The 27,983-nt window shown below is 42.0% G+C and overlaps 1 protein-coding gene across 1 annotated transcript in view; it reads right to left on the reverse strand.

The window, feature by feature from the left end:
- Positions 1-2,720: 2,720 nt before the first annotated feature.
- The window catches only part of UMODL1 (uromodulin like 1), a 61,679-nt gene continuing 36,416 nt past the window's right edge, over positions 2,721-27,983 (reverse strand). The window contains exons 13-22 of the mRNA XM_082043400.1: positions 25,189-25,301; positions 18,716-18,926; positions 17,057-17,194; positions 14,987-15,441; positions 14,168-14,310; positions 12,827-13,063; positions 11,814-11,973; positions 8,713-8,797; positions 6,227-6,434; positions 2,721-4,657 (exon numbers count right to left, since the gene is read on the reverse strand). Coding sequence (XP_081899526.1) covers positions 6,247-6,434; positions 8,713-8,797; positions 11,814-11,973; positions 12,827-13,063; positions 14,168-14,310; positions 14,987-15,441; positions 17,057-17,194; positions 18,716-18,926; positions 25,189-25,301 — 1,730 coding nt within the window. The 3' untranslated portion in view covers positions 2,721-4,657; positions 6,227-6,246. The remainder of the gene's footprint in view (positions 4,658-6,226; positions 6,435-8,712; positions 8,798-11,813; positions 11,974-12,826; positions 13,064-14,167; positions 14,311-14,986; positions 15,442-17,056; positions 17,195-18,715; positions 18,927-25,188; positions 25,302-27,983) is intronic.

A 27,983-nucleotide genomic window follows, 5' to 3' on the forward strand; every position in this document is an offset into this window, starting at 1 on the left:
CATGTAAGAAAACAAGAAAGGAAGGCAAGAGACCAGCATGTCTGAGTGAGGACCTCGTGGTCAGACTGAAGTATAAGAAGGAAATGCACAGGTAGTGGAAGCAGGGACATATACCCTGTACCAAAATAGGGATGCTGCTCGGATGTGGAGGCATAGGATCTGGAAAGCTAAGACACAGTTGGAGCTGAATTTGACAAGGGATGCAAAGAATAAGAAGGGCTTCCACAGGTACATTGGCCAGAAAAGGAAGACTGAAGAAAAAGTACCCTTATGATAAATAAGGCAGGAGAACTTGTGACAGCCATCATGGAGGAGGTTATTTTGCCGCGGTTTTCAGTGGTAACCTGTCTTTCCACATCTCTCAAGCTTATGAACCGTAAGGCAGAGACTGGGGCAAAATAGTCCCTCCCATCAAAAGTGAAGATAAGGTTCAAGACCACTCGTAGAACCTGAAAATACATAAGTCCATAGGACCCAACAAGATGAATCCCAAGGTCCTGAGGGAATTGGCTGATGTACTTGCCATGCCACTCTCCATCATATTTGAAAAGTCATGACAATCAGGTGAAATCCTCAGTGACTGGACAAATAGAAACATCACACCCATTTTCTAAAAGGGCAAAAAGAGTGAGCATAGGAACTACCAACCTGTCAGGCTCACCTCTGTGCCCAGTCAGATCATGGAACACATCTACCTCAAAGATATGCCAAAACACAGGGAAGACAGGGAGGTGATTAAAGACAGGCAACATGGCTTCACCCAGGGCAAATCATGACTATAATAGGGTGGGTCCAGCAGTGGACAAGTGAAGAGCCATAGATAGCATCTACCTGGACTTTTGTAAGGTCTTTGATACAGTCCCTCACAATATTCTTGCCACTAAATTGGTGAGATACGGGTTTGACAGGTGGACTGTCAAAAGGATAAGGAATTGGCTGGATGGCTGTGTCCAACGAGTTACAGTCAGTGGCTTAATGTCTGAGTGTAAACCAGTAACAAATGGTGTCTCCCAAGGGTCAGTACTGGGACAAATACAATTAAATTACTTCACCAGTGGTATAGATAGAGGGACTGATGGCACCCTCAGCAAGTTTGCAGATGGCACCAAGCTGAGTGGTGCAGCTGATTCACTGGAGGGAAGTGTTGCCATCGAAAGGAACCTTGACAGGCTTGAGCAGTGGGCCCATGCGAACATCATGAATTCCAAATAAGGGCAAGTGAAAGGTCCTGCACCTGGGTTGGGACAATCCCCAGTATCAGTACAGACTGGGAGACAAAGAGATTGAGAGAAGCCCTGACAAGAAGGACTCGGGGATACTTACTATTGGGGATATTTTTTATCCCAGATAAAAAATTGGATATGAGCTGGCAACTAGTGCTTGCAGCCTAGAAAGCCAATTGTATCCTGGGCTGCATTGAAAGAAGCGTGACCAGCAGGTTGGGGGAGGTGATTCTGTTCATGTACTTTGCTCTGGTGAGACCCAGCCTGGCGTCCTGCCTCCAGCTCTGAAGCCCTCAGTGCAGGAAAGACATGGACCTGTTGCAGAGGGGCCAGAGGAGGCCACAAAAATGATCAGAGGGCTGGAACAGCTCTGCTGTGAGGACAGGCTGAGAGAGTTGGGGTTGTTCAGCCTGGAGAAGAGAAGGCTCTGGAAATACATTATTGCAACCTTTCAATATGTGAAGGAGCTTATAAGGAATAGGGAGAGAGACTTTTTACCAAAGCCTGTATTGACAGGACAAGGCACAATGGCTTTAAACTGAAAGAGGATTGATTTAGCTTGCCTATAAGGTAGAAATTTTGTACAATGAGAGTGGTGAACCACTGAACCAGGCTGCCCAGAGAAGTTGTGGATGCCTCATCATTGGAAGTGTTTAAGGCCAGGTTGGGTGGGACTTTGAGCAACCTTATCTAGTGGAAGGTGACCCTGCCCTTGGCTGGGGGGTTGCACTAAATGATCTTTAAAGATCCCTTCCAATCCCAACCATTTTGTGATTCTGTGATACTTCAACCGAACAATCTGTTCTGTGCCTCAGCATGAAAAGGAGACACAAAGGGATACAGCTCTGAGAAATAGTGACTGCTAGACACCTAAACGTAGCACAGAAAAAAAAAAAATTACAAAGAAAATAGGTGGCAGCTGTGCAACACTTTTGCACAGGGATGAGAAAGGAAGAACCTGGAGTAAGTGCTGGTGCTTCTTCCCTGCTTTTCACAGTCGCATCAAGACAAGTCCACTAATGCCCTCAGGGTAAGCTTCATCAAGGGTGAGCTCTGAATATGTTGCTTTTGGAGCAGCTGTCAGAACTGTACAAATCAAATGCCCAGGGAGGCCCCTGTGACACTAGTTTCAGATTGCATCACCAGATTGTTGCAATACTATAATTGGACTGGGAATGTTAAATGCTCTTTTGGTTGCCTTTGCCACAAAGCATGAAACTAAAAATATGTTTGCCCTTTGTAATGTTGAGGAAAGAGATCCTTAGTAAGTGTACATACATAGTTGTTGGTAATTGCAGTCCATTGGTGTTTGGATAAAGTCAAGTACTGTGTTTTGAGTGACGTTTGAACATTATACTAATACTTGAACAGTTCTTCAGAAGCTGCCACATCCACACAATGCACATCTTAATGCCTGTGACTAAATCATAGAATGAAAATATAACAGCACAAACATCAACAATAAGTTACAAGAATGCTTTTATTAAGACACCAAAACTCTGCTAAACAGACTCAGGTAATCCCAATAGCAGTTTCTGCTAAGCAGGCAAGGTGTTAAATACAAGCTGCTGTTTTGCATTTCATCCTGAAGACTAGTGCTCAGCTTTTGTAAATGGTGTAGCTCCACTGAAATCAACAGGCATATCTCTAGTCCTGTCACTTTCAAGCAGCTCAGGATTGTGAGTACTAAAAACTAGGAAAATATATCTAGTAAAAGAGCTTATCTTTTCAGTGTGTGCAGAAGACAAACACGTACACTTGAGAGCACACTGAGCCAAAGTTAAGAGACTTCTACAGAATAAAAAGCTAATGCTTATGTTCATCAGACTCTAAGATTGCAAAGACAATTTGCAGTTTTACTAATGAATTGCAACCAAATGGATCTTTTTTATATTAGGATCTGGCAACCAATATTTCAGCAAGGAAAAGTCAAAGTTTTTTACTCCTTACAGACTCACTTGAAGCAAAAGCAGAATACAAATGATTATTTGAAATGTATTTACATATTTAAAAGATCAGTCAGTATGACCTTTTGCAAAATGTAGAAGTTCTTTACCTAGTAATCTTATTCCTATTAGAGATGGGACTAGGGGATAAAGAAGCAGCTTTTCAATGTTATTCTGTACCAAAAAAATTAGTACCTAAATGCTATGGCTACTGAGAGCATTTGTAAGTTCAAGTTAAAGATGAATTTTCACTGAAGAGTTATTCATAATGGTGTCCACTAAGCTTAAAGAGTAATCAGCTTATTGACTGTAAATTACTGAATTACATGTGACGCAGATACAGCAGACTCTGTCACCATTCAAGGAGGAGTGCACACAGCAATCAAAACCAAGTGTTGCTGGCAACAAGTTATCACATCACCCTCCCGTCTTTTAACACACTCACTGAGGTGGAGGTTTGGGGCAGGAGAGTGAAGAAAGAGTCCTGCAGGAGATGCTTATTGTGCAGAAAAGATTTTTGTTCCAGTTTATCCAGTTGAACAGACTGTTGTTGTACCCAATGGAGCTTGTAAGCTAAACCTTCGCTGCTGCATTAACTGTAGGGTCTTGCAGCCAGGCAAAATTCAGCTCAAATTTATAACTACTCTGTTGCAATTGGAGTGCTCTCACTTAGGTCAGCAGCACACTCCGTGGCCCGACTGCACAATCATTGTGGTCTAATTAAACAGAATACATAGGTACTAATTGACTTATCAGGAAAAAACATGGGCTACCAGTAGCAAAAATAATTTCTTTTTGCCATTTTTTTTTTGTCTCTCCACTGAGTCCTTATCGATTAAAGAATTTACCATCAAATCTCAAAACTCATGTGAATAACACTCTAAGCAGGTTAAATCAGAGATCCACGGTGCCTTTTATTTATTTGGTGACAAATCCAATACTTGTCCTCCAGCTTCTGTATACTTAGGGCGTTGCACAAATAGGTCTTCAACATTGCTGCAGCTCAAAGTTTCAACCTCACCTTAAGTAAACAGGGAATTACAAACTGAAAAGGAGATCTCTCGAGGGGTTTGCTGATTTACTTCCTGGAGTATTTCTAGAAACATGTAGCTTGTTAATAGTAGTGGCATAAGTGATGCTAAGATGGGCACATAGCAACTCGGCACAGTGGGAGAGCTAAATGTTGAAACTTGAATAAAGAACCATGAAGTCTTTCTTTTTTTTCCCTTCTATTTTATCCACAGAAAAAACTGCCAAAATTCACTTCAACCTGGAGCTGCAGTTACAAATAGTTCTTAGGACAGTAGGGAAAGAGCAAATTAAAAAAAAAAAAAAGTCTTTACAGAAGCCTTTGAAGCCTTTTTTATGTGACATTAATTTGAAGACTCAGTATTGCAACCAGTCATGATCACCATTCTGAAGAGTAATGAAAACCAAATTCTGAGTGAAGACAAGCTTCAGTTCTCGATGAGATGAGACATGATCCAACTAGAAAAAATAAAGGACAAACTAATCATGATTGAGAAAGATAATCAACTACCTTCCAAAGAAAGTAAATACACAGGAAAGAGTTGAGTACTTCCAGCATCTAAAAGGAGCCATTAGCTGAGACTTGAACATGTTGATTATGTATAAGCATTTTGAGCCCAACAATATCCTTTATGCTATGACCACATTGCAGAACTCCAGAATTCCCTTTACTTTCAAGTATTGCAATCACCCGTGATCACTCATGAGAGCAGAATGATGAATGAAGACAAGCCATTCTTCTCTCTGCAGAGAGACTCAAAGGCTTCTTATATAGGTTTTGATATAATGGACCTAGATATGCCCTTCACACTGGGTGATGGCTCCCTCGTGGGACCTGCATCACTGACGGAACTGTGCAGCTGCTGGAGATGTACCAAGGAGTCCCAGGTACCTTCACTTTGAGGTGCTGACAGGCAACCCTCCCCATTGCTGGGGAAGCAATCAGAGCATCACCCTCACCTACAGTGATCTCTCAGGGGCTGCCCGTAGATGACTACAGAGGGTGGTCTCTATCATGTAAGACTAAGGGAGATACAGCTAATAGTAACTAGTCAAGACTTTACAAGCGAACAGATGGGATACAGTCTTCCCTGTCTCTTCTCTGTGATATACGTAAAGAATTATGGTACTTAGTGAAGCAAACACATTATCTGCAAATAACATCATGAGAAATCTAGTGAATTTACTGTGGTCGTGGTAGCTGCATTGTCATGCAGGAGGACTCCATCAGGAAAGAGTTACTAACTCCGGTAACAATGTCAAATGAGCCTGTTCCCAGAAACAGAATTGGATCAGATCTGAAGTAAACATCCTTAAGCTGTGAAGCAATGTTAGGTATTCTTTTTCAGCAAGCCAGCTTTCTCACCCATCTCTCCTCCTCTTAAAGGGACAAACATAAAAATGGTGGTGAGCAGCTAGAACACACTCATTTTACAGAAAAAGTGCTGAATCCAATGGCATTCTGGAAGAGTATTAAATTCTCAAGTTGCAGAGGCAGAACATGTTGTAGTGACTAACACCCCTCAGAGCTGTCTTTTCAGACTGTCTGCAGGCACTTGTAAGCACTGCTTACGCACTATCAATATTTAAAGCTGTTTATATCTAACATCCTACTATTTTCCTGAAAAACACACCACCTCCCAAGAGAAAATTAAACCCAGGCCTTTGCAGAAAGGGATAACTTCTGAAACAAATTAGCTTCTGAAACAGATTTATAAAGAGAGAGGTTAAGTTTCTCTCCTTTACTATACTAATCTAATTATACTAATTATATTAACTCTAACTGAGGCCAAAGCCACAAAGGAAGGTGAGAAAAAGAAGGCTGTCTTCTTCTTCTGTAGTCTGCAGCATTTGAAAGCAGGCAAGAATAGCTGGAATTTCATTCTTAGATTTATGACCTTCACCCACAGTGAACAGGACAGGAGGTTCGAATACCCTTAAACAGAGAATGTCCATCTGCAAGTATTTAAGCATTTCAGGAAGAGCTAATCAGCTAAAAAAAGTAACTGATCACAATTCAGTACTTACATCTGGTAACCTGGAGATCACTAATTGTAGAACACTTGGTAGCTGAAGTTGTCAGACTTGATTCTGAAGTTGTATCTTCTTGTCTTTCGCTGGTACTGGAAAATGAGAAGGCTCACAACTCCCAGCACAAAACCACACACAGCAAAGGCAATGAAGACGATGTATCCAACTCCCATGCCAGTCTCCTTCTCTCTCTTCAAATCCGATGCTAAAAAAAAAAAAAAAAAAAAAAGAAAGGTGAAAGAAAAAAGCTTTGAAATTTCTAAATCTTTTCCTGGGCTAAGAAACCAACCCTGCCTACAAATTAGCCAATGTGCATGTTGAAGCACAGAGCTGTGAAGCTGTGATACAGAAGCTGATCAGCCTTTTGTGGAGGGCCATTCTCATGGAAAGGTCTGTGATCCACAATCCAAGTTCCCTTCTTACATACAAGTGTAGAGTCCCTGCATACACGAGGGTCATGTGGCTCTGGACTTTGACTCTGCATTTTCCTGTTAAAATAAGAATTAAAGGATAAACACTGGTGACTTTTTGAAATGCTCCCTTACTTTCAGAATGGCCCTAGAGGTGAAGTATTCCCCCATCTTAATCCTGCCCCCATTCATCTATGATTATTAGAAGCCATTTATTTTGCTTTTATCTCATATGTAACACTTATCTAAACACAAAGTCTTTAGGGAAGGATTCTCCATATGTGCTGGGTCTCTAAGCTCCCATTCCAGTCAGCAGAGACCTTGCTGGTGCAGTTAGTGGGGGCAGGTGAGTCACACTGAGGTGGTCACCTTAGACTCAACTCTGTAGCCAGAGCACTGGCATCTAGTGCCACCTGAGAAGCCTGAGGGCATTTACAGTGTCTGCACAGGTCTGGCAGACATGGCACAGGACCTGCAGGAGAATGGTAGTCTTTTGGAATAGCACCTGGACAATGAGGGGAAGGAAAGAATGGGGCACCATGGTCCTGAACACTAAATGCCTATGTGTGGGCAACAGACAAGCCCCTTGTTGCCAACTGTCTCCCTCGGCTCCACTGACCATTGACAGAACGTGTCTGCCTGGTTCATGTGTAGTGTACTTATTCAAGTACACTACCATGTACTTTTCCAAGTACACTTCCATGTACCTGTCCAAGTCTGCAAGCAGAATCTTCTCTCCCTTTAACATTAGGCCTCTGTTCTCGTTTGCACATGTACTCTTGCACAGTTCTAAATCATTCCTGCAAATGCTTGATGCACTACAAAAACATCTATTTGTCTGCATACATTTTCAGGACAACACTTATTTAGCCAAGTACTTGTGCAGCACCTGAGATGCACAGAAGGCAAACACTAATGCATACCTGCCTGTAATTAGTGACAAGATCTTTGGCTAAAGGGCACTGTTGGCAGCCACAGAGGTATGCAATAGCAGTATCCAAGCCATGTAACATCCAGGGCCAACACCAAAACAAAACCCAAAACTAATTCAGAAACGAACACTGAAGGCCTGTGGCCTATTCTAACAGACTAGTACTTGCATATAATGGGAGAAAAATACAATATGCTAAGTCAAAGACAGTTTCTAGGTCCAAAAGAATATTGTGACCATCAGAGCAGAGGAGAAAAAAATACCATGAACCAACTAACAGTCCATCATTAACTTATCTTCACAGTCTGGCACAGTGACTGGCAAAAGAGGCAACCAGCAGGATGAAAGAAGGTGACTTCTGTCTATTCACAGTAGCCTAGTATTAAAACTCTTATGTTGGTGTGTACAAATACTCCCAATGACTGTTTTGCACTAATAAGGTATGAATGCAAATGGCTTGAGGAGGCCAAATGATTGAAGATGTTAGAGGCCATAGCTGCCCTTGTAAACATCAGCAGGGGCAAAAGCAGAAGAGGCAGTTGCATAAAAAATTAGACCTTGCTTGCACACAGTGCTGGTGTTCATTCTCTATTAACTTGCACTGTACCACTCCACCAAGTTAACCAATGTGCTGTGCATCAGCTGTGCTCTGCCACCTTTCCTCAGGGTAGTAATAAGGTCAACACCAGGAAGTCCAAGGAAATGCAATCTCTTATCTCCTCTGATTTTGTACTTCAGAGTTCAATATAATTGTGGTCTAACAACAGTGTAAACACTTGAAAAACTGATTGCGGACTAAAAGATTCAAGCTGCTTTGATACTTTACAATTGCAGTAACTGTCTGATTTTGTGGCTGTTGCACTTGCCACCCTGTGCAAATAGCTACACAAAGCACTGAATCCCCTCCCTTTCTACATTGCCTTGACAATCTGACAGTCACTTCACTCAGGAGGGCACCTGCTTTTCCACACTGCCACACAGCTTCAGTAAGAACACTCCTCAGAAAAATACGCAGAGGGGTACGAAAACCTTGTATCACAAGTCTTCAGTTTCCTTTGTCAGGAAAATCTTAAAAAAAAATCTTAAAATGGTGATTACTCTGTGTCCCCTTTTTGTAAGCCTCTATTCATATCATAACTCACCAGCCGATTTACACAGGGGGCCCCAGGATGTTCTGTGCATAGCGACGGTTTCACCAGTCCTCATGGATCGAGCTGCATGGCATCTCTGCAACAATCAATTCAAACTCCAACAAGTAATATGGCTTACTAATTAAAAATACAAAGCCTTCTGCTGAGTATGTGAATTGGGGTTTTTGTTTCTTAATGTTACGCTTTGTTAAACTGAAACGAGCACCAAATGGAAGTTCAAAAGAAATGACATTAGGGAAACATAAATATAAAATCTGTAATTAGTCACACTGGAAAACACTGCTGTGAACGCACATTTCACACACACAGTCTTTCTTTTCATTAACTTTCTGAGTTTTTTTAGAGGAACCTGTAGGAGAATAATCTTCTCACCAGTTCTATAAGCCAGGGTTTTGAAAACAGTTTTGGATGTTCCTGCTGTCCGCAGCAGGCACAGCAGATACTACAACCAGCACCAGCAAAAGCAGCAGCAACTTTCAGCCCCTGCCAAGCTGCGTGTCATTTTGAAGCAACACACAACTCTTCAGTGACCTCGGAGCTACTAATCCAGGAACTACTACTTAGAAAGCCCTGCTGGGGATTACGTATTACGAATGAGCAGCACTTGCAGAATATACAGCACACATCTGCCCACTTCCTCCTTATCACCATTCAATTTGTTTGCTACCTTTTTGTTTTAAATTGCAACCTAAAGGTCTCTGATGGGAACTATATCCTGTTGAGGTTATTCAAAAGATACTGTGCTCTCCTGGAAGTGAACATAAAACCAGAGAAGCTGCAGTACCATACTACAATCAGCAAGAGAAAGCAGGAAAATGCAAAGGTGTCTCACCAGCTTGTCTACACAAGAATATCTCACCAGTGTTGCCAGCCTGGTTACACGGAAAAGCCTCTACAATCCACTGTCAGCAACAGTGTCTTTAGCTGGGTCAGCCCACAGAATAATACCCATGTATTATAGCTGCATCTTTGGCCTACCCTCGAACAGCTCTCCCAGTTAGGTGGGAGAGAATTAGAGAATACAGTTACACTGCTGTTCCCTTCATGTCAATGATTTTTTGTTTCCACATGGCTGTGGAGCAGTCACATTCCACCAAACATATGTATGTTAGTGGTATGTCACTCGTTTTCTCATTCAAAGTCATGTTTTTTACTCATTTCTTACTACATTATTCGCTAGCCTATTTTTTTTTTTTACTCTAAACTTCAGAGCACCTTACTCTTTTCTGCCAAGAAAACATGGAATGAAAATGCTGGGTAAGAAGAAATAATACAGGATGTCAATCTCAATTTTGTGGGCAAAGAGCTGAAGCAAATCTGCCCTGAAGCAAGTCAGTATTCTCCAGAGTAGCAGATAGATCAGATGATCAGATCCCAGACCCTGGTTACTCTTCCAGCCATCTCATGTTATTTTCAAACATATTCTGCTTTTGTTCCAGTTTTCCTTGATCTTTGCACCTCCTGCAGCACCATCTCTCTTCTTTGTAAAAGCCATTGACATCCTTTGTAGATGTGCCTAATACTTGTCTTCTCTGCATAACATGTTAACCTAAGATACTGGATTCACTAACTTTTGATAGGGGGTATATTTTGTATAGGAGAAAGAGCAATATAACTAATATATATGAATAATATAAAATATATGAAAGAAGAGGGCTTCACTGATTAACTCTGCTGTGTCTTGTTTACTGTAGATGTCAATGTCAGTCAAACCTCATCTGGGGCTAGCAGAATTACCCCATCACAGGCCCCCATAACTATGACCAAAGCCAGTCCTTTAGTTAACCATATTCCTAAACTCTAATCCATACAGCTAAACCCTGCTCTAATAGCAAACCAAACAGCTCCCAGCAAAGCAACTGTTTGATTCCTGACAGCATTCATACCAGCCCACACAGTTCCTGTCCTGTCCATCCTTCTTATTTCCCCATCTTGCACCTACCACCACGTCCTTCCACAGCTGTTCAGGACACACAGTGAACTTTGGGAGGCCACCACCTCCTCCATGGGAGACTGGCTGAAACACTGGTTTTTAACACGCAAATTCAGCTGTGAAAGCTGGAGGCATCTTTCCATCTGTCAGTCGTGTTTCCTGTCCCTTTTGTTTTTTTTTCATCTGGAGGAAGCTTTATACTTTAAGAAGGGAAATAAGTATCGTCTGCTAGCCATTTTTAATCTTTTAGGAAGAGATCATTTGCTCTATAATGGGCTTAAACTGAGTTATTTAGAGCTAGAGGAAAGTGTTAAACAATGGAGGAACACCAAACTGCTAATGAAAACATCCTTGATAGAAAAAGAGCCAGGAAAGCTGGAAGAGGGACAAGAGAATTCCTGTGTGTCTGTTATAAAGGGGAAAAAAAACCATCAGCAAAACCTGTTTATTTCTTATTTCTATGGCAGCAACACATTTTAGATGAAGCAGTGTGTATCACTTATTTAGAAGTAAAAAGAAACAAAGCAATGCTTTGGAGCACAGACAATTAGAAACTGAAGTTGTTACCAGAACATTGCTTGGTTAATTGCTTTAAAAGCAATAGGGTTTTAGAAAGCCATAATAAACTCTATTAGAGTCACAGCCCTGGAAACTTAATGCCACTGAGCTTCCTTTCCTGGCACCTAAACTCTCACCTGGAGAAGCAGATCTCTAGGGAGAAAAAAAAGAAAAGGACAGAAAAGCATGGCAAATCAGTTTACTCAGACTTTTCTGCTGACAGTGACAATATGGGTTCTCACTTTTTTGTAACACATCCATCTGAGCTGACACAATTCTGAACAGCCTGTCTCATCGTAACATCTATTAATTGCCTTCTGGCCACTACTAGGCAGGGGCAAAAAGTTCATTTCTCAGGTTCCCCAACTTTGATGTCCCCATTTCTGTGCAAGCTCCATGCTTTCAAATAAGAGGATGAGGCACAGGAAAAAAGGTGGACACATCCATATGATTGTAGCTCTTCCCCTGCTCTCAGCAGAGAATGAAGGTAAACTTCAAGAACTACTTTAAACCCTGTTTGGAAACATTACTCCTTCAATTCCATAGCAGGACTACATATGGCAGGCTGGAGAAAAATAGCATAGTGGAGTAAAACACTTACTGTCCTGCAGGTACTTCCTGGTTTCTCCATACAAATACGAATTTTGCAGTGTAAGTAAATGACAGAATTGTTGACAAAGGAAAAAACTTTCATCTTAAACTGTGCTTTGCTTGAATTCCCATTCTCTAGCAGTGTGGTATATGTATTTGGGATGGGACAGCTGAAAAGGAAGAGAATAAAACATACATAGCAGTGAGGGCTATGGAAGGTTATAGCACATAACTCAGGCTGTAAGGCTCCTTTAGAAAGCCACAGCCAGACCCTCCATGATGCAACTGTCCAGCAGTGCAGGGGTGACAAGGGGCAATTTGCTACTTTATTCTCACAGTAACCAAATAGAATAGGAGATTCAAGAAGTGGTTAGAGGGTGGGAAAAGAAGGAAAAGAGTGATGGAAATAAGAGTTTAAACTTGGCTTCACCAAACACAAATTGAAAGAACATCATATTAAAAGGAGTAGCTTTTGTTACTGAGCGAAAGGACTATGCTGTATTTTAAAATGGCAGGTGAGGCCAAGGAATACAACACAACATGGGAGTAGAATGAGGAATCCAGACAGGCATAAACCTCCTCTTTTACCAGAGGCTGCATTAATATTGTGTATGAGTCACAACACATAAGAATGGGCTATGTGTGGAACCTATGTCTTCATCAGTGAGCTTTTGGTAAAGCTGAATCACAGAGAAACAGGTAAAGCAAACACTTTTCAAATACTCTTTCACTATTGACTGCCAAAACTACTTATTTCTTTCGGTCAGAAGTACAATTCGTTCAAGAAACTATGGGGAAGACAACCAAACTCAAACAGCTACCACATTACTCTTTGTAAATATTTTCTTTTCATACCTACCTTCCTCATTCAAAGAAGGTGTGATCAGTAAGAACAGTAACGGATAATTTATACAAATTATGGGAACACACACAAAAGGCATTTAAAATATAACACAATAGTAATCATCACCACTGGAAGATCTAACGTATGGCACACGCTATTTGCAAGTGTCATTTCTGTACCTGTTACTGATAAAAGCAAATGAAAGGGGATCCACTGAATTATTAGTTGGAGTTGCCCAGCAGTCAGTGAGGACCACCTTAAGCTTGCTGTCCACTCTCTGGATCCCCACTTCAATCAGTACATCGTCACTGGCAGAGACACTGAAATTTTTTGGTATTGGGGAATTTCCAAAAAACAGCTGCATTTCTGTTCTGAAGTGTCCAGATCCATGCAAATCCTCAAAGGTGGTGTAAAGTCTGAAATAACAATTAACCTCCTTTAAAAAACACAAATCTGATTATGTGTTTTTATAAATCAGTGTCTCTTTCTCCGCCTCTTGCAGATTTAAGCAATCAAGAGTTAACTGCAGTCCTGAATGTTAGGACACTGTTTAAGAGAAAAGGGTGAAAATGCATCAAGCTTTTAATTGGAAAGGTAGGAAGCATGAAAATACAAGTGCGAAAATCTGAAGGGTGGAAGGTCTTGGCAATACAAACATAGCCGAGAGAGATATTTGAGAGGAGCTGAAGGGAAACAAGACTATGAGCTGTCTTTAAGTTCAAAATAAGGAGAGTAAAAGCTTTGTGGAGAAGTGTCAAAAAATTAAGAAGGGACAAATTGAACAGTAATTGAGGAACATGAGGAAATTATAGAAGTCAGAGAAAAGGGGCCTGACAAAGACTTTGCAGGGGGGATAGAAAAGAAAATACAATGTCTGGAGGGTTAGGAAACAGACAGTAGATTTGGTGATCATCGCTTAAGCATGGTAATAGGCAAGAGAGAGGAGGTGGACTTGTGTGAAGGGACAACATTGACTAGCAGAGCACCTTTTCTGTGAGCATGGGTTTGACTTTCTGTGAATAATGGATTTGATTCCATCTTACTTGAAGATGGGGCCTTCCATAAAGTATTTGCATTACTTCTCTTTTTTTTCCAAGTTGATCAAATAAGGATTTGTGGGGGTTGAAAATTGCCATCCTCAGCACTAACATAGCAGTCTGCATGCCTACATCAGTTGAAAAGACACATGCTCCAAAAGCAGGAAAATACTGTTATTGCCACATGTGATTGCCCAGGAAGGCAAAGACAAGTCAGGAATTCTTGCTTCTGAACCTGTACCAGTAGCTCCCAAAAGTTTAGTTTCATCTTTGTTTTAGCCAGGCAATGGCCAAGCTTGTTGGCTGTTGGATCCATTGACACGTTACATGGAGCAGAAGAGAAGCACATAGCAGGAGCACAGGACTCGCAGGATGGCAAGCAAGTCCTATTGCTGGATACAGCTGAGGTCCCCAGGGATTTTTGCAATGCTGCAGCACTCAGCCACACAACAGGGTTCAAAAGCAGGGAGAGTTGTTACTTACCCCTCTGCGATGTACCCAAAGGAAGTCAAGAATTCATTTTGAAAGACACAGTGAACGAGACTGGCAACTTTTAAATGGTGGATTACTCCTTGAGCAGAAATCTCATTCCAAAGGACAGTTTTCACTATGGTATCCGTCATGTTCTGGAACACAGAAAGAAGAAAGCACAACTTGTGAACATCAGTGTATCTAGGGATATAACAGAGCTACAGGCTTAGCAGCTTCAAGTGATCAGGAATTCTCCATTCTCCTGGCTGCAAAAATCGAACAGATTTAATCTCTAGTATCTTATTTGCAGTACAACGAGACAATGAACATCCACCAGCCTTCCTCCTCTTCCTCAGTCTGCTCCACAAGGGAATTTCTGTACTTTGGCATGGCCTGAGCATAGGCTTTGGTTTGGGATCCAAGGAGACAGTCATCACTCTCTGTCCTCATCAGTGGTAGCAATTGGTGTATTTGCCTAAATATGATAATTAAATTTCTTTTAAGAAAATACAAGCTTCTGACAGCTGCAGAGGAAGCCCAGAGGGACATATGAAGTGACTCTCAGTTTGGAGAAACCCTTGATTTTTGCTGCCTGACCCCAAAGATTTCCCTTCTCTTTCTTGTTTTCCCTCCTGCCCAAACAGCAAGGTAACTTTCTGCTCACAGGAAGAGATTTTTTTTCTCCAAAGAAAATTTTTTGTCCAGCATTTCAGCAACTAATAGACTGTCCTCCTAGATAAGGATATGCCATTGCCACCCTCCTCGCCCCACCCCAAGACCAACAAAAAATGCTTTGGAACTTCTTCAAATTCACCGGCTCAGGGGACTTACGGTCTCAACTTCAGTGCCACAGTCACTCCAGTTCGTCTGCAGCACAACGTGAGAGCCATTGCTGAAGCTCACATTGCAGCGAGGCTCCCCCAGGTACAGGGAGGTTTCTGGGATAGATTCCTGCTGTAAGAATCTCTTCTGGATGACAAGGACAATCTTCTCATTTTCACAGAACACTCTCACTGCGTCTTGAATTGAAATTTCCTGGGCAGGTTTAACGAGGTGGACAGGAGATACTTGAGGAGAAACGTCAGGATTTGACACAGGATCCATGGTAAGAGGAGGCAGCATCACAGTGGAGAATATTATATCCTCCAGAGCTTTGTGGTCAGCAGTGAAGTCCAATGAAGCAAGGGAGAAAACATGAGTTGAAGTTTGCAAAGGTGTTGCAGGTAAAATTGTGTTGAGTACAGGTTTCTTATCAATCTGTGTTGCTTCCTGGCTGATAGGAAATGCTGAAAAGTGCCAAAAATAAAGGTACTGTTGTAATTTACAGATTCAAATGGATTTTATAAGCTAAGCGCAAAACCTTAGGAGGAAACTCACTGGCAGGAAACTAGCTTTTCGTTTTTTAACCCCCTCCACTTACTGCCAAAGCTGTGGCTTTTCTTTTAAAGAAAGAGCGCTAGAGATACCTGAAGTGCCTGTGAGTAAAGCTGAAGTCCAGTATTTCCTGAGAGCTGCAATAATTAGCGTGCTCAAGTAAAACACATATATATAGCTTTTGGAAGATCAGTGCTTGCAAGAGACCCCCATCTGTAGGTTTCTCAGCAAGTGTTCATATTTTTTTGCCTAGTACTGTAGGACACTGCAGACTTCTGGACGTGGAGAGCAGAGTTTGTTCAAAAACCTGGTCCCATTTGTGGCCATTTGATACCCAAAGGATATAATCCCAGATGCTTTGGAAAACCCATTTTGGGGGAGTACAGGGCAAACCTTGTGTAGCAGGCTCACATTGCATATAAGTGTCCTGAGAGATACAGTGGGAAGTTAAGAAATATGTTAGTAGCAATTTTAATGGTTTCAGGAAGAAAACAAGTAGGAAAAAAGGGGAAGCAAAGGTTGAGATCAACGCATACGTCAAACACCTGACATCCAGCACAGGCTATGGGGTTATCCCATGGCTCTCTGCTTCTAGAAGCAAGCTAAGTGTTCATCCACCACTGACTTAGAGAGCACCAAGACAACAAAATCCATTTGCAGTGAAACAAAAAAGATGTGTCTCATTGCACAAAAATTCTCTTAAATAATTTTAAGGTGTTGTACATACAAATTACATCTATTTCTCAAGCAACATATAAAATCCGTACATACAGATACCCTTCTGGAACTTCCCAGCTTTCAGAAATGCCCCAAATTAAAAAGTTGCTGATACGAATGTAAGAGGAAGAAAAACAAAAGTCTGAGCTCTTTCAGGGCTGCATTTCCCAAAAGCTCGTTACCATAATGCTAAATATCTTGGTTAAACAAAGCTAAGCAGTTGACAAATCCCTGTGACTTCAGCCAAAAAGTAGCTTTTCACTGTGGTTACAAAAACAAATATAAATTACTGAAGAAGCCTAAAAGAATTTAGGACCTTAAAGACCCATCATACGTCATTTAACAAATGATTTAAGGAAACAGAGAAGCTAGATCAATTGACTCATACAAGAAAGTAGTTTGTAGTATCAACATTTCATCCCTGCTGCCATACAGAGGTCAAACCATGTACCTAGTTCTTTCTGCTACCTCATCTATGATCTCTGCTGTCCCCTCTCTGCTGATGAAAATAACCAACAATCTTGACAATGCTGTCTAATTTTAATGGCAAATATGAGAAAATAGAACTGTTAAAAGAACCTTATAAAGACAGCATTAAATATTAACACAGTAAACTCTGTGACAGAGTACTACAGTCAGAAATACTTGAAGTCCAGTGCAAGAGTTTTCCCATTGGGATCCACCTGAAAACAGTGAACCAAATTAATCTCTGGCAAAATTTGAAGACTTGAGGCAAGTGTGACCCTGATCCAATAAAGAACAGATCACTAAGCATTGTTAGACATTAGATAATAAAATATTTTGTTTTGCCTTCACAACTTCTTCCAGGTCTTTCTGGATGCACATCAACAAATCCTTCGTTGCAGCTGCACTGGTAAAACCCAAGCGTGTTATGGCACGATGCATCTGGGGAGCAGTCATCTTCTTCGCTTTTGCACTCATCATAATCTGTTGGGTATATTTAAGCAAAAGGCAAAGGTAGAGAGTGTAGAAATGAAAATGTGGTGGTTCTGAATCTGGAGCAAGGTCATACAATGATATCATGGTGGCGTTGCGCTTCTTAGGTATGACGCTCTACTGTACGTGTCAGGGAGCTGCTGGGTCTAGAAGAGGTGGGAAGCACAGCCTAGACGGCACTGACAAAACCCTCCAGGAGCTGTGCTACCAATGATGCTCAGCAGATACTCACTGAAATGCAGACATCCTGCTGCAGAGTTCCTATCCTCCTAAATTGATCAACAGCCCAAGGGGAGGCTTCCAACCCCACGGGTTTCCTCAGTTGCCTCCCCCATTCCACACTCCTGAGGAGATGGTTAGTAAATGCCCAGGACGAGTGAAGCAGGAGGTTTATATGACTGGTCCAAGTTGCAGTCTCAATGCTTTCTTAATTTTTACCTGGCCAAAATTTTCACTTTTAAAAGGAAAAATATGCCTTACTTCCCTTTCACTTCTGAAGGTCTAATTGTAACTAGGCAAAGAATGACATAACACCATAGGTAGGACTTGGAAAGCAGTGCTAACCAGCTGTTCTATGGGGCCCTGTCCCTGAAAAAAAACATTTGTTTTAGCACAAGTTCAAGGAGGGCAGGCACCCTACAAAGCACTACCAGGAGATAGTTGTGATCTTACTAATTAAGGGGATACATAACTTTCCAAATTCACAGCTGTAATGGTAACAGGCAAAGAGAATGTACAGGGCAGACCAAATAGATTCTTATGAAGTAATTTTGCATGAGATTCTAACTGATAGCTTATAACAATGCTCTTTGGACAAAGATATCATGTTAAGGATATAGAATTTGCTTTTTTTTCCAGAGATGACACATCAACTTGTGAAACAGAATTCAACAGCAGTTAGTCAGGATGCTAATGTTTCTTGTTACAGGCTTAAATTACATATAAAAGAAAAGAAGTTGTACAAGGAGTCATTGTGCACATCTTGGTAAGGTGTGGACTTTCATTTGAACTTCCAACCCACAGGTGTGTGAGGAAAACATGTACTCCCAGGGCAGCAGAATTCACGTGTTCATGTATTTGTTTATTGGGGTTTCTATCTCATGCAAAATTATTAGAAAAAAGCAGAGGGTCATGTGTTTCAAAATTATTTTAAACAGAGATCATTATGTCTGTACAGGGAGCTGTTTCCACTGGTAGTTTATAAAGCACTCAATTTGTGAGCACTGCTTCTAACATCTTCATATCTTCTTCTATATAAAATTAATGCTATCTATAGACAAAAAGATCAGTTGGTTTTGTCCTTTTAGATCAGGCGTACCTCACTTCTTATTTAATCTTTTGATGTTCTCTAAGAAAGCTTATTGGACGGATAAGCATGAGCAATATAATGTGAGAGAATGGCTTTTCCTACATCTGTTTTGCAAACACTTTCACCTCAAAAAATACAGATTAGTAATAGGTTTTATCATCTCCTAGTTCTGAAGAATTGTTGGAATACAAGCTGTTCCTTACCATTTATGGAGAGACTGCTCTTGTCAACTGTGAAATAGCTCTGTTCAAAGGCATCACGAAAAGCGGTGATGATGTAGTCGATATCCACATCTTCTGCAATCAGTAAATTGAAACTTACCACTGTGCTCCCATTAGTAATACCTGTTATCAACACCTGAATCAGACCAGCATCCATCTGCTGAAGAACAGCAGGGGGCAGAGATCTATGTACCTGGAGTGAAACAAAAGGCATGTGAAGACGGAGAGATAGAAGCAATCACATTTTAGGCTTTCTACCCTGCCCAGAAGAGAGCACTATGCATTACATTTGTGATTCATACTCTGCAGGGAAGCAACAGAAAATTGACTTTTTGCTTTATAACATTTCTACAGCAGCTGAAGGATATGACATATATTTAACTGTGAATATTAAACAGTTAAGCAATATTAAAGCAATTAAGATACTTCCTCTGTCATTTGGCACAGGTTCTTGCCTCTGGTATCAGCAAGGAAGGGAGTAGAATGACAGGAAGCTCTCATGTTCTGCCTCTCAAAATGCTTCTGGGGAAAGCGGGCAACCCAATATGAGGAGGAGCTGCCAATGGAAGTGGAGATACCTCCTGGCACTCCACACCGCTTATATATCTCGGAGGGCTCCCTCAGCTCAGGTACATTATAGCTTAGGGCAGACCACCTGCAAGACTTTCTTCACAGATGATTTATCATCAGAGCGAAGTAAATAAGAAAAATTCTCCTGGTTATCATTGAGTGTAAACCTGCCTCTCTTTAAATGCCCAGGCCAGGACAAAGGAAAAAGAAAGGGGTTTCATGCCATCAGCACTGCGACACAACTCAACCTCCAATCAAGTCAGTCCTCAATCTGATTTCACGAATGGTGCATTAAAGTCTTCCCTGAGGAGTATCATATTATTTCTGCAAATTCTGTCATTGGGGCACACAACCCCAACTCACTGTCCTCCCTGAGAGTCCAAGGGCAGAGCTAGGAAATGTCTCTGCACTATTTTGAATGGGAAGAGCCACCCTCAAAGTATTGCAGCACCAAATCACAGCTGAACTTAGGGCAGTCTACAGAAACCAGTAAAATAAACATTCACATTCTGTACACAGTGGCCTTCAACTTCAACAGCAGACTAAGAAAGAAAATACCACCTTTTTCAAGGCACACGGAGCTTTATTCATAATAACCCCAGAAGCAGCATCCTTTACCACATGGGAGAGCAGGATAGTCTGCGTTCTGTGGGATGGGAAAATACAGCCCTGCATGAGCCTTTGCATCAGGTGCGCTGCTCCACCTCTCTGCGATCCAGCTCAGATGAGGGAACTAACCTCTCTGGAAGAGATAAACAGGCTGGAGCTGTATGTGTGACCTCTTCCCATTCCACCCTCCAAGGCTGGGTGCTACCTCTGGAGGGCAGCTGCCCATGGGAGTGTCTTCTCCTCCCACAGGAGGAGGGCAAGGTATCTGGGCATACACAGGGACCCCAGGGGATGTCCAACAGCTTTTGCATTTTCAGCACTTTTTTCCTTTATCTCCAGGCCTAGCACCAGCCATAGGAGGAGCAGACACAGGTCAGATGGGATCATCTCACAGGACCACCCCAGACAAGACATAAGGCATTAATTCAGCTTTAAAGAACATGTTGAGAAAACATTGTACACAGAAATACAAGCCTATTTCTAAGAAACTCACCACAAAGAGAAACTGGTAAACATCCACAAGTGCTCTCTTATCAGTCCTTTTCCTCTAGCTGCCCAGAAAAGGGGCCTGATAACACTGCACTGGACTCCTGCCTACCTGCATGTCCCAAGGGAAAGCAGGGCACACATACACACACGGATTTGTATGTCAGGTCTTGCCCCAACATCTAACCACAATGCAGGCAGAGTGCATACCTGAAGACCAGATGGAAGAGCAAGCACAGGCTGAGTGATGACATCCATCAATGTCACAAATTTTCTCATTAGGATTGTGTATTTTCTATTCTCCCTTTCTCCAGGAGACGCTCACAGATGCTCTGTGTTTCTTAGTATCTTTCACATGTGTCTCCCAGCAGCACACAAAGTACAAATGCCATGTCATCCCTGCCAAACCTCCTGAGCCTGGGATACACATAGCTTCAAGTCCAGCAGTTAACCTCACACTGCCAAGTCCACCATTTAACCATGTCCCTAAGTACTGCATCAACATTTTAGGCCCAATCTATAGAGTACATCGCTGCCTTCCTTCCCTAGCTCAGCTTCCCAGAGAATTAAGGGGACTGGCAGAGGCTACATTGTGGTCACCTCCAACCCCCTCCTCTACACATTTTCTGCAGGAAATATCTGGAACAGCAGGTCTGGATCTCAGACATGGGTTTAAAGCAGAACTTATGTCAGAAGTGTAAAGCCCAGGGGTGCAGGCAGTGACTTCCACAAGGGACAGCCCAAGGAAGAGGCAAAGCAAGGGTCAGCAATGGGAGCCAACAGCAGAAGGAGCCTCATTTCTCTTGCATGCATGCACAGAGCTCATGCACTTTATGCTGGATTCTCCCAGATGACCACAGCTCTTGCACACCTATGTGCCAAGCCTGACTTACCTGCCTGCTCTGTGTTATCCAGTCCTGACTTACTTGCCTGCTATGTATTATCCAGCCCTGCAGACAGGCCCAGATTTGCAGGTGTGCTGCAGCCCTTTTCTGCATTCTCAGAGCTAATGTGTGTTGCATGTGCTTGGTGGAAAGGTAATACGTATGGAGCTGACCCCCCACATGCAACTGGAAAGGGCTCCCACGGACCTGCAGCCACTGCAAACCTTGCAGTGTCCCAAGGGGCAGGCAGGGAGAGCCAGGATGATGGAAAGAGCTAATCGCCCTGTGGAAGCCTGGGCAGACCATAGGCTGTCCTTGTCAGCCCCCAAATCTCCCTTTCACCAAGCTGGGGAGCTCCTGGGACCATTCTCCTCTCTCTTTCTGCTGTTTCACAAGCATGTACTGAAAAGCTGGAGGTCAGCCCTAAGTTTTCATCTTTCATAGTTTTTATCTAAACTTCTGGATATTAAATACATACACCTGTGACATCATCTTAGTCCATCCCCGTATTCCCTTCTTATCTGTCCTGAAGATTTTACTTTATCAATATTTCTTTTTACCCAAGCCTTGGGAATTTTTTTTTTGTCTGTTTTTGTTTGTTTCTTTCTTTCTTTTGTTTCTGCCCTCATTCGTATTTTTAATCACAAAGCAGGACTCAGAGCTTAAGAATTGTCAAGGGGACATTCACAGTATTGGTATTTATCCACTAGGTGACACTACAAACCCCTTTATCCAGAAGGCTATATGATTTCACAACAGGTACCACACCCTAGGTTATCAAAATAATGGTTGATGAAGTGAGGCTAGGGAAAAAAAAAAAAAAGAAAAACAAGAGCAAACTTTTTAGAAGGAGCTGTTCAATATATAATACCCTTGAGTATAAGGTTTTCTTACTAGACAAATAAATTATCCTGGGATCCATCATTGTATCTACAATTTCTATAGCATACAAAGGAAACACTAGCAATGTCAGACCAGGAGAAATTGATATGCCAGAAGAAGGGTCACAAGAAAGGGGGACAACAAGAGCAAAATTAACACCAGGATCAAGGGAAGAGAACATCCCTGCCTCGGGCAAGAAAAAAACAGGAGGCAGATAAAGTTCAAGTTCAGAGTTAGATGTAAGCCACATTAAAACTCATTTATTGGGATGGGAAAGGCCAATAGGTTTTTCGAGCAAAAGGATAGTTGCAGGTTCAGGCAGCCAGGCTCACCCTATGGGTGGCTACGGCATGTTTGGTGGGTTTTCTGGGACAACCCATCCATAGGTTCCAGGAAAAACGTCAGCAACTCCTTGTAGTTATCATGGGTACTTGGCCAGAAGCCTGCATGGCTGGCAGAGCAGGGAATGCACTGGCAGTCTGGGAACTGGAAATAAGTGAAAGGTACATTAATTTGAACAGAAGCATGCATTAAGCTTGTCTTGCACTCAGAAAAAAAAAAAACAACCTCCCCACTGCCCATGCTTTGGCTGCACATTCAGAGAGAAGGTACTAGAGCACACATCTGCCCAGACACCATCACCAGCAACTGTAAGGATGACGAATATTTGGAATAAACTCAAGTTAACAAAGGGGTGAAATCGCACTGAAATAATGAAACTGCCTTAATCCCTGTATCAACACTCATTCCACATTCAGATAGCTTTAACTGCAGTAATTTTAAGTGTGTTAAGCTATGTCAAACAAAGTCTATGTCACTTCCAAATGAAGGGGTCACCCTGATAAGACAACATCATATATTAGGTTTACACTTTTTGTCAATCGGTATTTAAGGTATCTGAATTCAAAACAACCTGTTCCACTCAGGAATTAAATGCACCTCAGTGAATACATTTTCAATTCAAACCTTCTGTTTTCCTTATTCATTTTTCTGAGGATAAACCCTAGATATCACTATATTCTTCTTGGCTGTTGCAAAAGACAAGCTCAGCAAAACCCAGGAAGACTAAAATACTCTCTTTCCCTTAGCTGTGTCATTTTTTAGTTGCATTACAAGGAGGATGGTGAAATTAGCCTAGACAATGACAGTGCAAGTTGTCACATCAAGTTTTTACCTCATTCTCATCTACACATTATCTAAAGGACAGTATTTCCATTTCCTGTGCTGCCAATTTAACCACATGGCACTTAAGTGCTGGGGTGGCTCTAAGCTAAAGAACATCATACACATTGGGATTTATAAATGCTCTGAATGGTAGATGGTGACTCCAAAGAGCTTAAAAAAAACAAAACCAAAACAAAACAAACAAAAACCCAAATAAACAAAACAAAAAAAAAAAAAAAACACAAAAACCTCTGGCAAAGTTTATTTAACTGGAACCTGATAGTGCTTTTAAAGACCATTAAACTTTCCTCACTTATTTCTCACCCTTATAACCTGAAAAGAAAATATGCAGATCTTTTTTTTTTTTTCCTAAACTTCCTTTTTCTTGGCATCTAGAAACACAACATTTTTAATAAAACACTGGCAACATATTTTGCCATTTACAGTAGCTACGATACTATAGCCCATATACAGTGGCTCAGAGATAGATGGAATCAACACTAACACATCTCGTCAGCTGATCCATAAAACCAATGAGCTGGAAAAAGGAGCTAGTTCCTTATAATCACAAGTGATCATTCTCTTCCTGAAACTTTCAGAAATAGATAAAACTGACACCAAAATATATTTGTATCAATGATTTTCTGGATTAATGTATCTGACTGAATAGCCCATGAAGAAAATATATTCATTTTAGTCCATTTAAATACTACGCCATTCCAAAATAGCCTTGGGCAGAGAGTGATGCTGAATGAGAGTGAGGTCAGTGGAGAATTGCTCCCTTTTCACTTTGTTAATCACGTCATTCTGATTTTGTGACTGTTTTTCTGATGTGACAGCTTGGGGTCAAAACAACTCCGGGAAAGCTGTGCTCCGCCAACACATCCAGAAAGGTGCAAACCAGTAATGACCAGTAGGAAACCTATTTGATATCCAAGAAAACATCATGCACAGTTAAGCGCATGGTGCTTTTCCCTCCTTGCAGGTATCTCTAACCCATCGCTGGCCTGGCCTCAGCCCAAAAACTCGCTGCTGTCACCCACTGCAGACAACTGCACTGCAGGGACAGGTCGTAACTCTGTGCACAGTGAGAGACTGGGGAGGCTTCTGCAGGATTTGAAAATTCATATGATTGTCAGAGGTGGATTTATCATCACAGTTACCAAGGCTTCTAAAAACACAGACAGTTAAGGGGAGATAAGGAAGGCAATAAAGCAGCTCAGCATAACCAGAGATTTTTCCAAGCACAGGTGTGTTTGATTAAACACCAGCAGGAACAGACTTCTGATAAATTCACTAAGAAATTAGGAGACTGATACTGTCATAAGCAATGTCTGGGAATTAAAAGAGCGTTAAAGGTGCAGCTGATATCACAGTGCACTTTGATATCCCGCGCTCTAATTAGAAGTGCACTTTGATATCCCGTGCTCTAATTAGAAGTTTGGGCAAAGGGAACTTAACAAGAAACCACACCTTTTCCAGAAATGTCAGCCTTAAGTTACTATGACAAAGGGTAATAACACTTATATAGTTCATTAATATACCACTGTGTAGGGCAAGGATATCAGAGCACTTGGCAAATATCCATTAATTTTTAACCACACCCCTGGAGGAAATCAGTAAGTCAGCATAACTGGGTTTGAGAAGCAGAAGAAATGGAAGCACCAGAGAATTCCCAAATCCTGATCCCATTCTTAAACACAGTTGCATGCTCATCCTGCAGTCTCAGACGGTCGGGGAACTCAGACCTTACAGATGTGTCAGGGAAGGCAGATGTGGCATACAGCCTTCATGGGAAAAAGATGGCACACATGGTTTCACTGACATTGATAACAGGTCACATCCTTTTTAGCCACTTACTTCATCAACAAAGAGCTGTACAAAGGTTTGGTATTCCTCACTGCTTGTATTGCTAAAGCCTGGAGAGTATTTCACGTTTGTTATCCGCACCACGCCACTAAGTTTCTGGACAGCTGCAAAGTAAGAAAAAGACAACTTATATGCATGCTCCATGGACTAGAGCCCATGGACAAGTGTGTGATAGTCACTGGCATGCCTGGCCACATGGGGTATGCATCAACTTGTAACAACAGAAGGCTGCAATGTAGCCAAAAACCCAGATGCCTAAACACTGGCATCCAGCACCTTTGTCTGCCCCATCTGGCCCCTGGATGCCTCTCAAAAATGGTACAGACATCCTGTAGGTCTTCTATCTGTCAGCTCTGCCTGTGAGAGACTGCTTTCCTCCCTACACACATCTGTCTCAATTTCAGCAGTATATAAGGCACCAGGTTCCAGCTCTGAGACTGTCAGACTCCTATACTGAGTTTTGGTTGCCCATATTAGCTGCTTTTTATCAAGCACCAAGAACTGAAAAGCAAGGCTCTGCACAAACTCTGTGGACCACATTATATCAAAGTTGGTTCTAGTCACACTGGGGACAACAATCCTTCGAGCTGGGACAGGTACTAGAGGAAAAGAAGTAGTCATCAAGTAAAGTTTTGCAGGGGGGAGGAGAAAGTCATGTCTGCTTAAAGCAAGCCACCAAAGCAGGCTTCCTTTATCCCAGCATACTTCTGATCCCAAAGGAACCCACACCACCACTGGTCAGACCAAAGGTTTGGGGCTTTCTTTTTGCTATGGCTCATGCTGTCATGTGAACATAGGTCTTTAGGAGATAAACTAAATTCAGTTATCTGGTGGTGAGAGAAGAAAATATTCTGAACAATTTTAGAATGAGAATAGTCAGTATTTAGAAGACGTGACGGGCTATGAAGAGTTGGTTGAGGTTGACCCTCCAGGTCAGAGGTGTTGCCACAAGGAGGAGCTCTATATTCAGCTTCACCAAACACGGATTCTTGCTCTCTAAGTTAGCTGTCCCAGGCTGGTGAGATACCACTCTGGTGGCTCTTCCTCTTGTTCCCCATGAATAATCCCTTCACAGGCTCCTTTCCCAGCAAAAACATTTGGCTGAATATTTGATTCATCAGGAAAACAAAACAAGTTTTTATAAACTCAACTTGTTTGTCTAGAATTCTTTAACTTGTTTTCCATCTGGAAGAAAATGACCTTTGTTTTTGTCAGTTAAAATTAGCTATTTTGATTTTTTTTTTTAGAGAACATTTTTTGTTTTCATTAAAAAACAAAACAAACAAAAAAAAACCCTCACATTTTTTTATGCTTCCTTACATTGAAAGGGGGCAGGGGGAACACAAAGCAAAGCAGTAGCTGGAGCTTTTAGACGTTAACATGTTGTTCATTCCAAAATTATTTGATTCCTCAATGTGGCCACCAAGGTCCCAAAGCAGCTCTCTTCCCACGTCTCACCAATGCCAGGCAGAGAGAAGGATACAACACGAAGAAGAGAGAAGACAGAAGCAGAGCAGAGGCATCAACACGGCTGCCCAGAGCTTAGCAGGAGCGGAGAAGTGGACACTGTGGCACTGGTGAGCAGGACTGGTGGTACAAGAGAGGCTGGAGAAGCAGCAGAGCTGGTGGCTGAAAAAGAGGTTTTCCAGGGAGGAAGGAATGAAGGAGAACCAGAAATGGGGCTGGACCAGTGGAGACCCCTAGGAACAGGAGGCTGTAAAGCAAGGGAAGAGAAAATAGCAGAGAGGAGTGTGGTTTGGGATCAGAGAGATATGGAGGACATGAGAGAAAGAATAAAAGCAAGCAGAAAAAAACCCTGAAATATGTATCACTAATGAACACACTAAAGGAAAAAAAAATAGTGATGGACAAAGATGGTGACACTCCTATCCCAAACAAAACTGTAATTTAAAGACCAAATCTGACTCTAATCTCAAAACATGATTCAGACCCAATCAACAGAAAAATAGCTTAATTAGCTGCAGCACATCTGCACAAACCCAAACAGATAATCTCTCCCTGCCAGTCTAGTTACTCTCAATTACCACCCCTGAAAAAGTGACTCACAGGTTTCCATGTAGCTCCTGCCCCACAGGGGATATGTGGTGTTCTGTTTAATCCATCCTTCACTAAGGTGAATAGGAAGGCAGGTTGTTTGCCTTCCTGGGTTTCTCAGGTAACTCTATGGGTGGGAGCCAGAGCATCCAGGAGAAAACAAAATGTGTGGGAAAAGGACAGGGATCACAAAAACAACCAGAGGGATGGAACACATCTGCTACAAGGACAAGCTGAGAGAGTTGGGGTTGTTCAGCCTGGAGAAGAGAAGGCTCTGCAGAGACCTTATTGCAGCCTTTCAGTACTTAAAAGGGGCCTATAAGAAAGATGGGGACAGACTTCATAGCAGGTCCTGTTGTGACAGGACAAGGGGTAATGGTTTCAAACTAAAGGTGGGGAGATTCAGGCCAGACATGAAGAAGAAATTTTTTACCATGAGAGCAGTAAAATACTGGCCCAGGTTGCCCAGAGAGGTGGGAGATGCTCCAACCCTGGAGACATTCCAGGCCAGGCTGGATGGGGCTCTGAGCAACATGATCTAGTTGAAGAGGTCCCTGGTAATTGCAGGGGGTTGGACTACATGAGATTTGAAGGTCCCTTCCAACCCAAACTATCCTATGATTCTATGATTCTACATTTTCCTGAGCCATGCTCAATGCACTGTATGATTTGCTTCATCTGCTTTGAGATGAAGAAATGTAACATTGATAAAACTAACTGCCAAATTAGCA

This window comes from Streptopelia decaocto (genome assembly GCF_964273445.1).
Source record: "Streptopelia decaocto genome assembly, chromosome: 1".
In the NCBI taxonomy this organism is placed as follows: Eukaryota; Metazoa; Chordata; class Aves; order Columbiformes; family Columbidae; genus Streptopelia; species Streptopelia decaocto.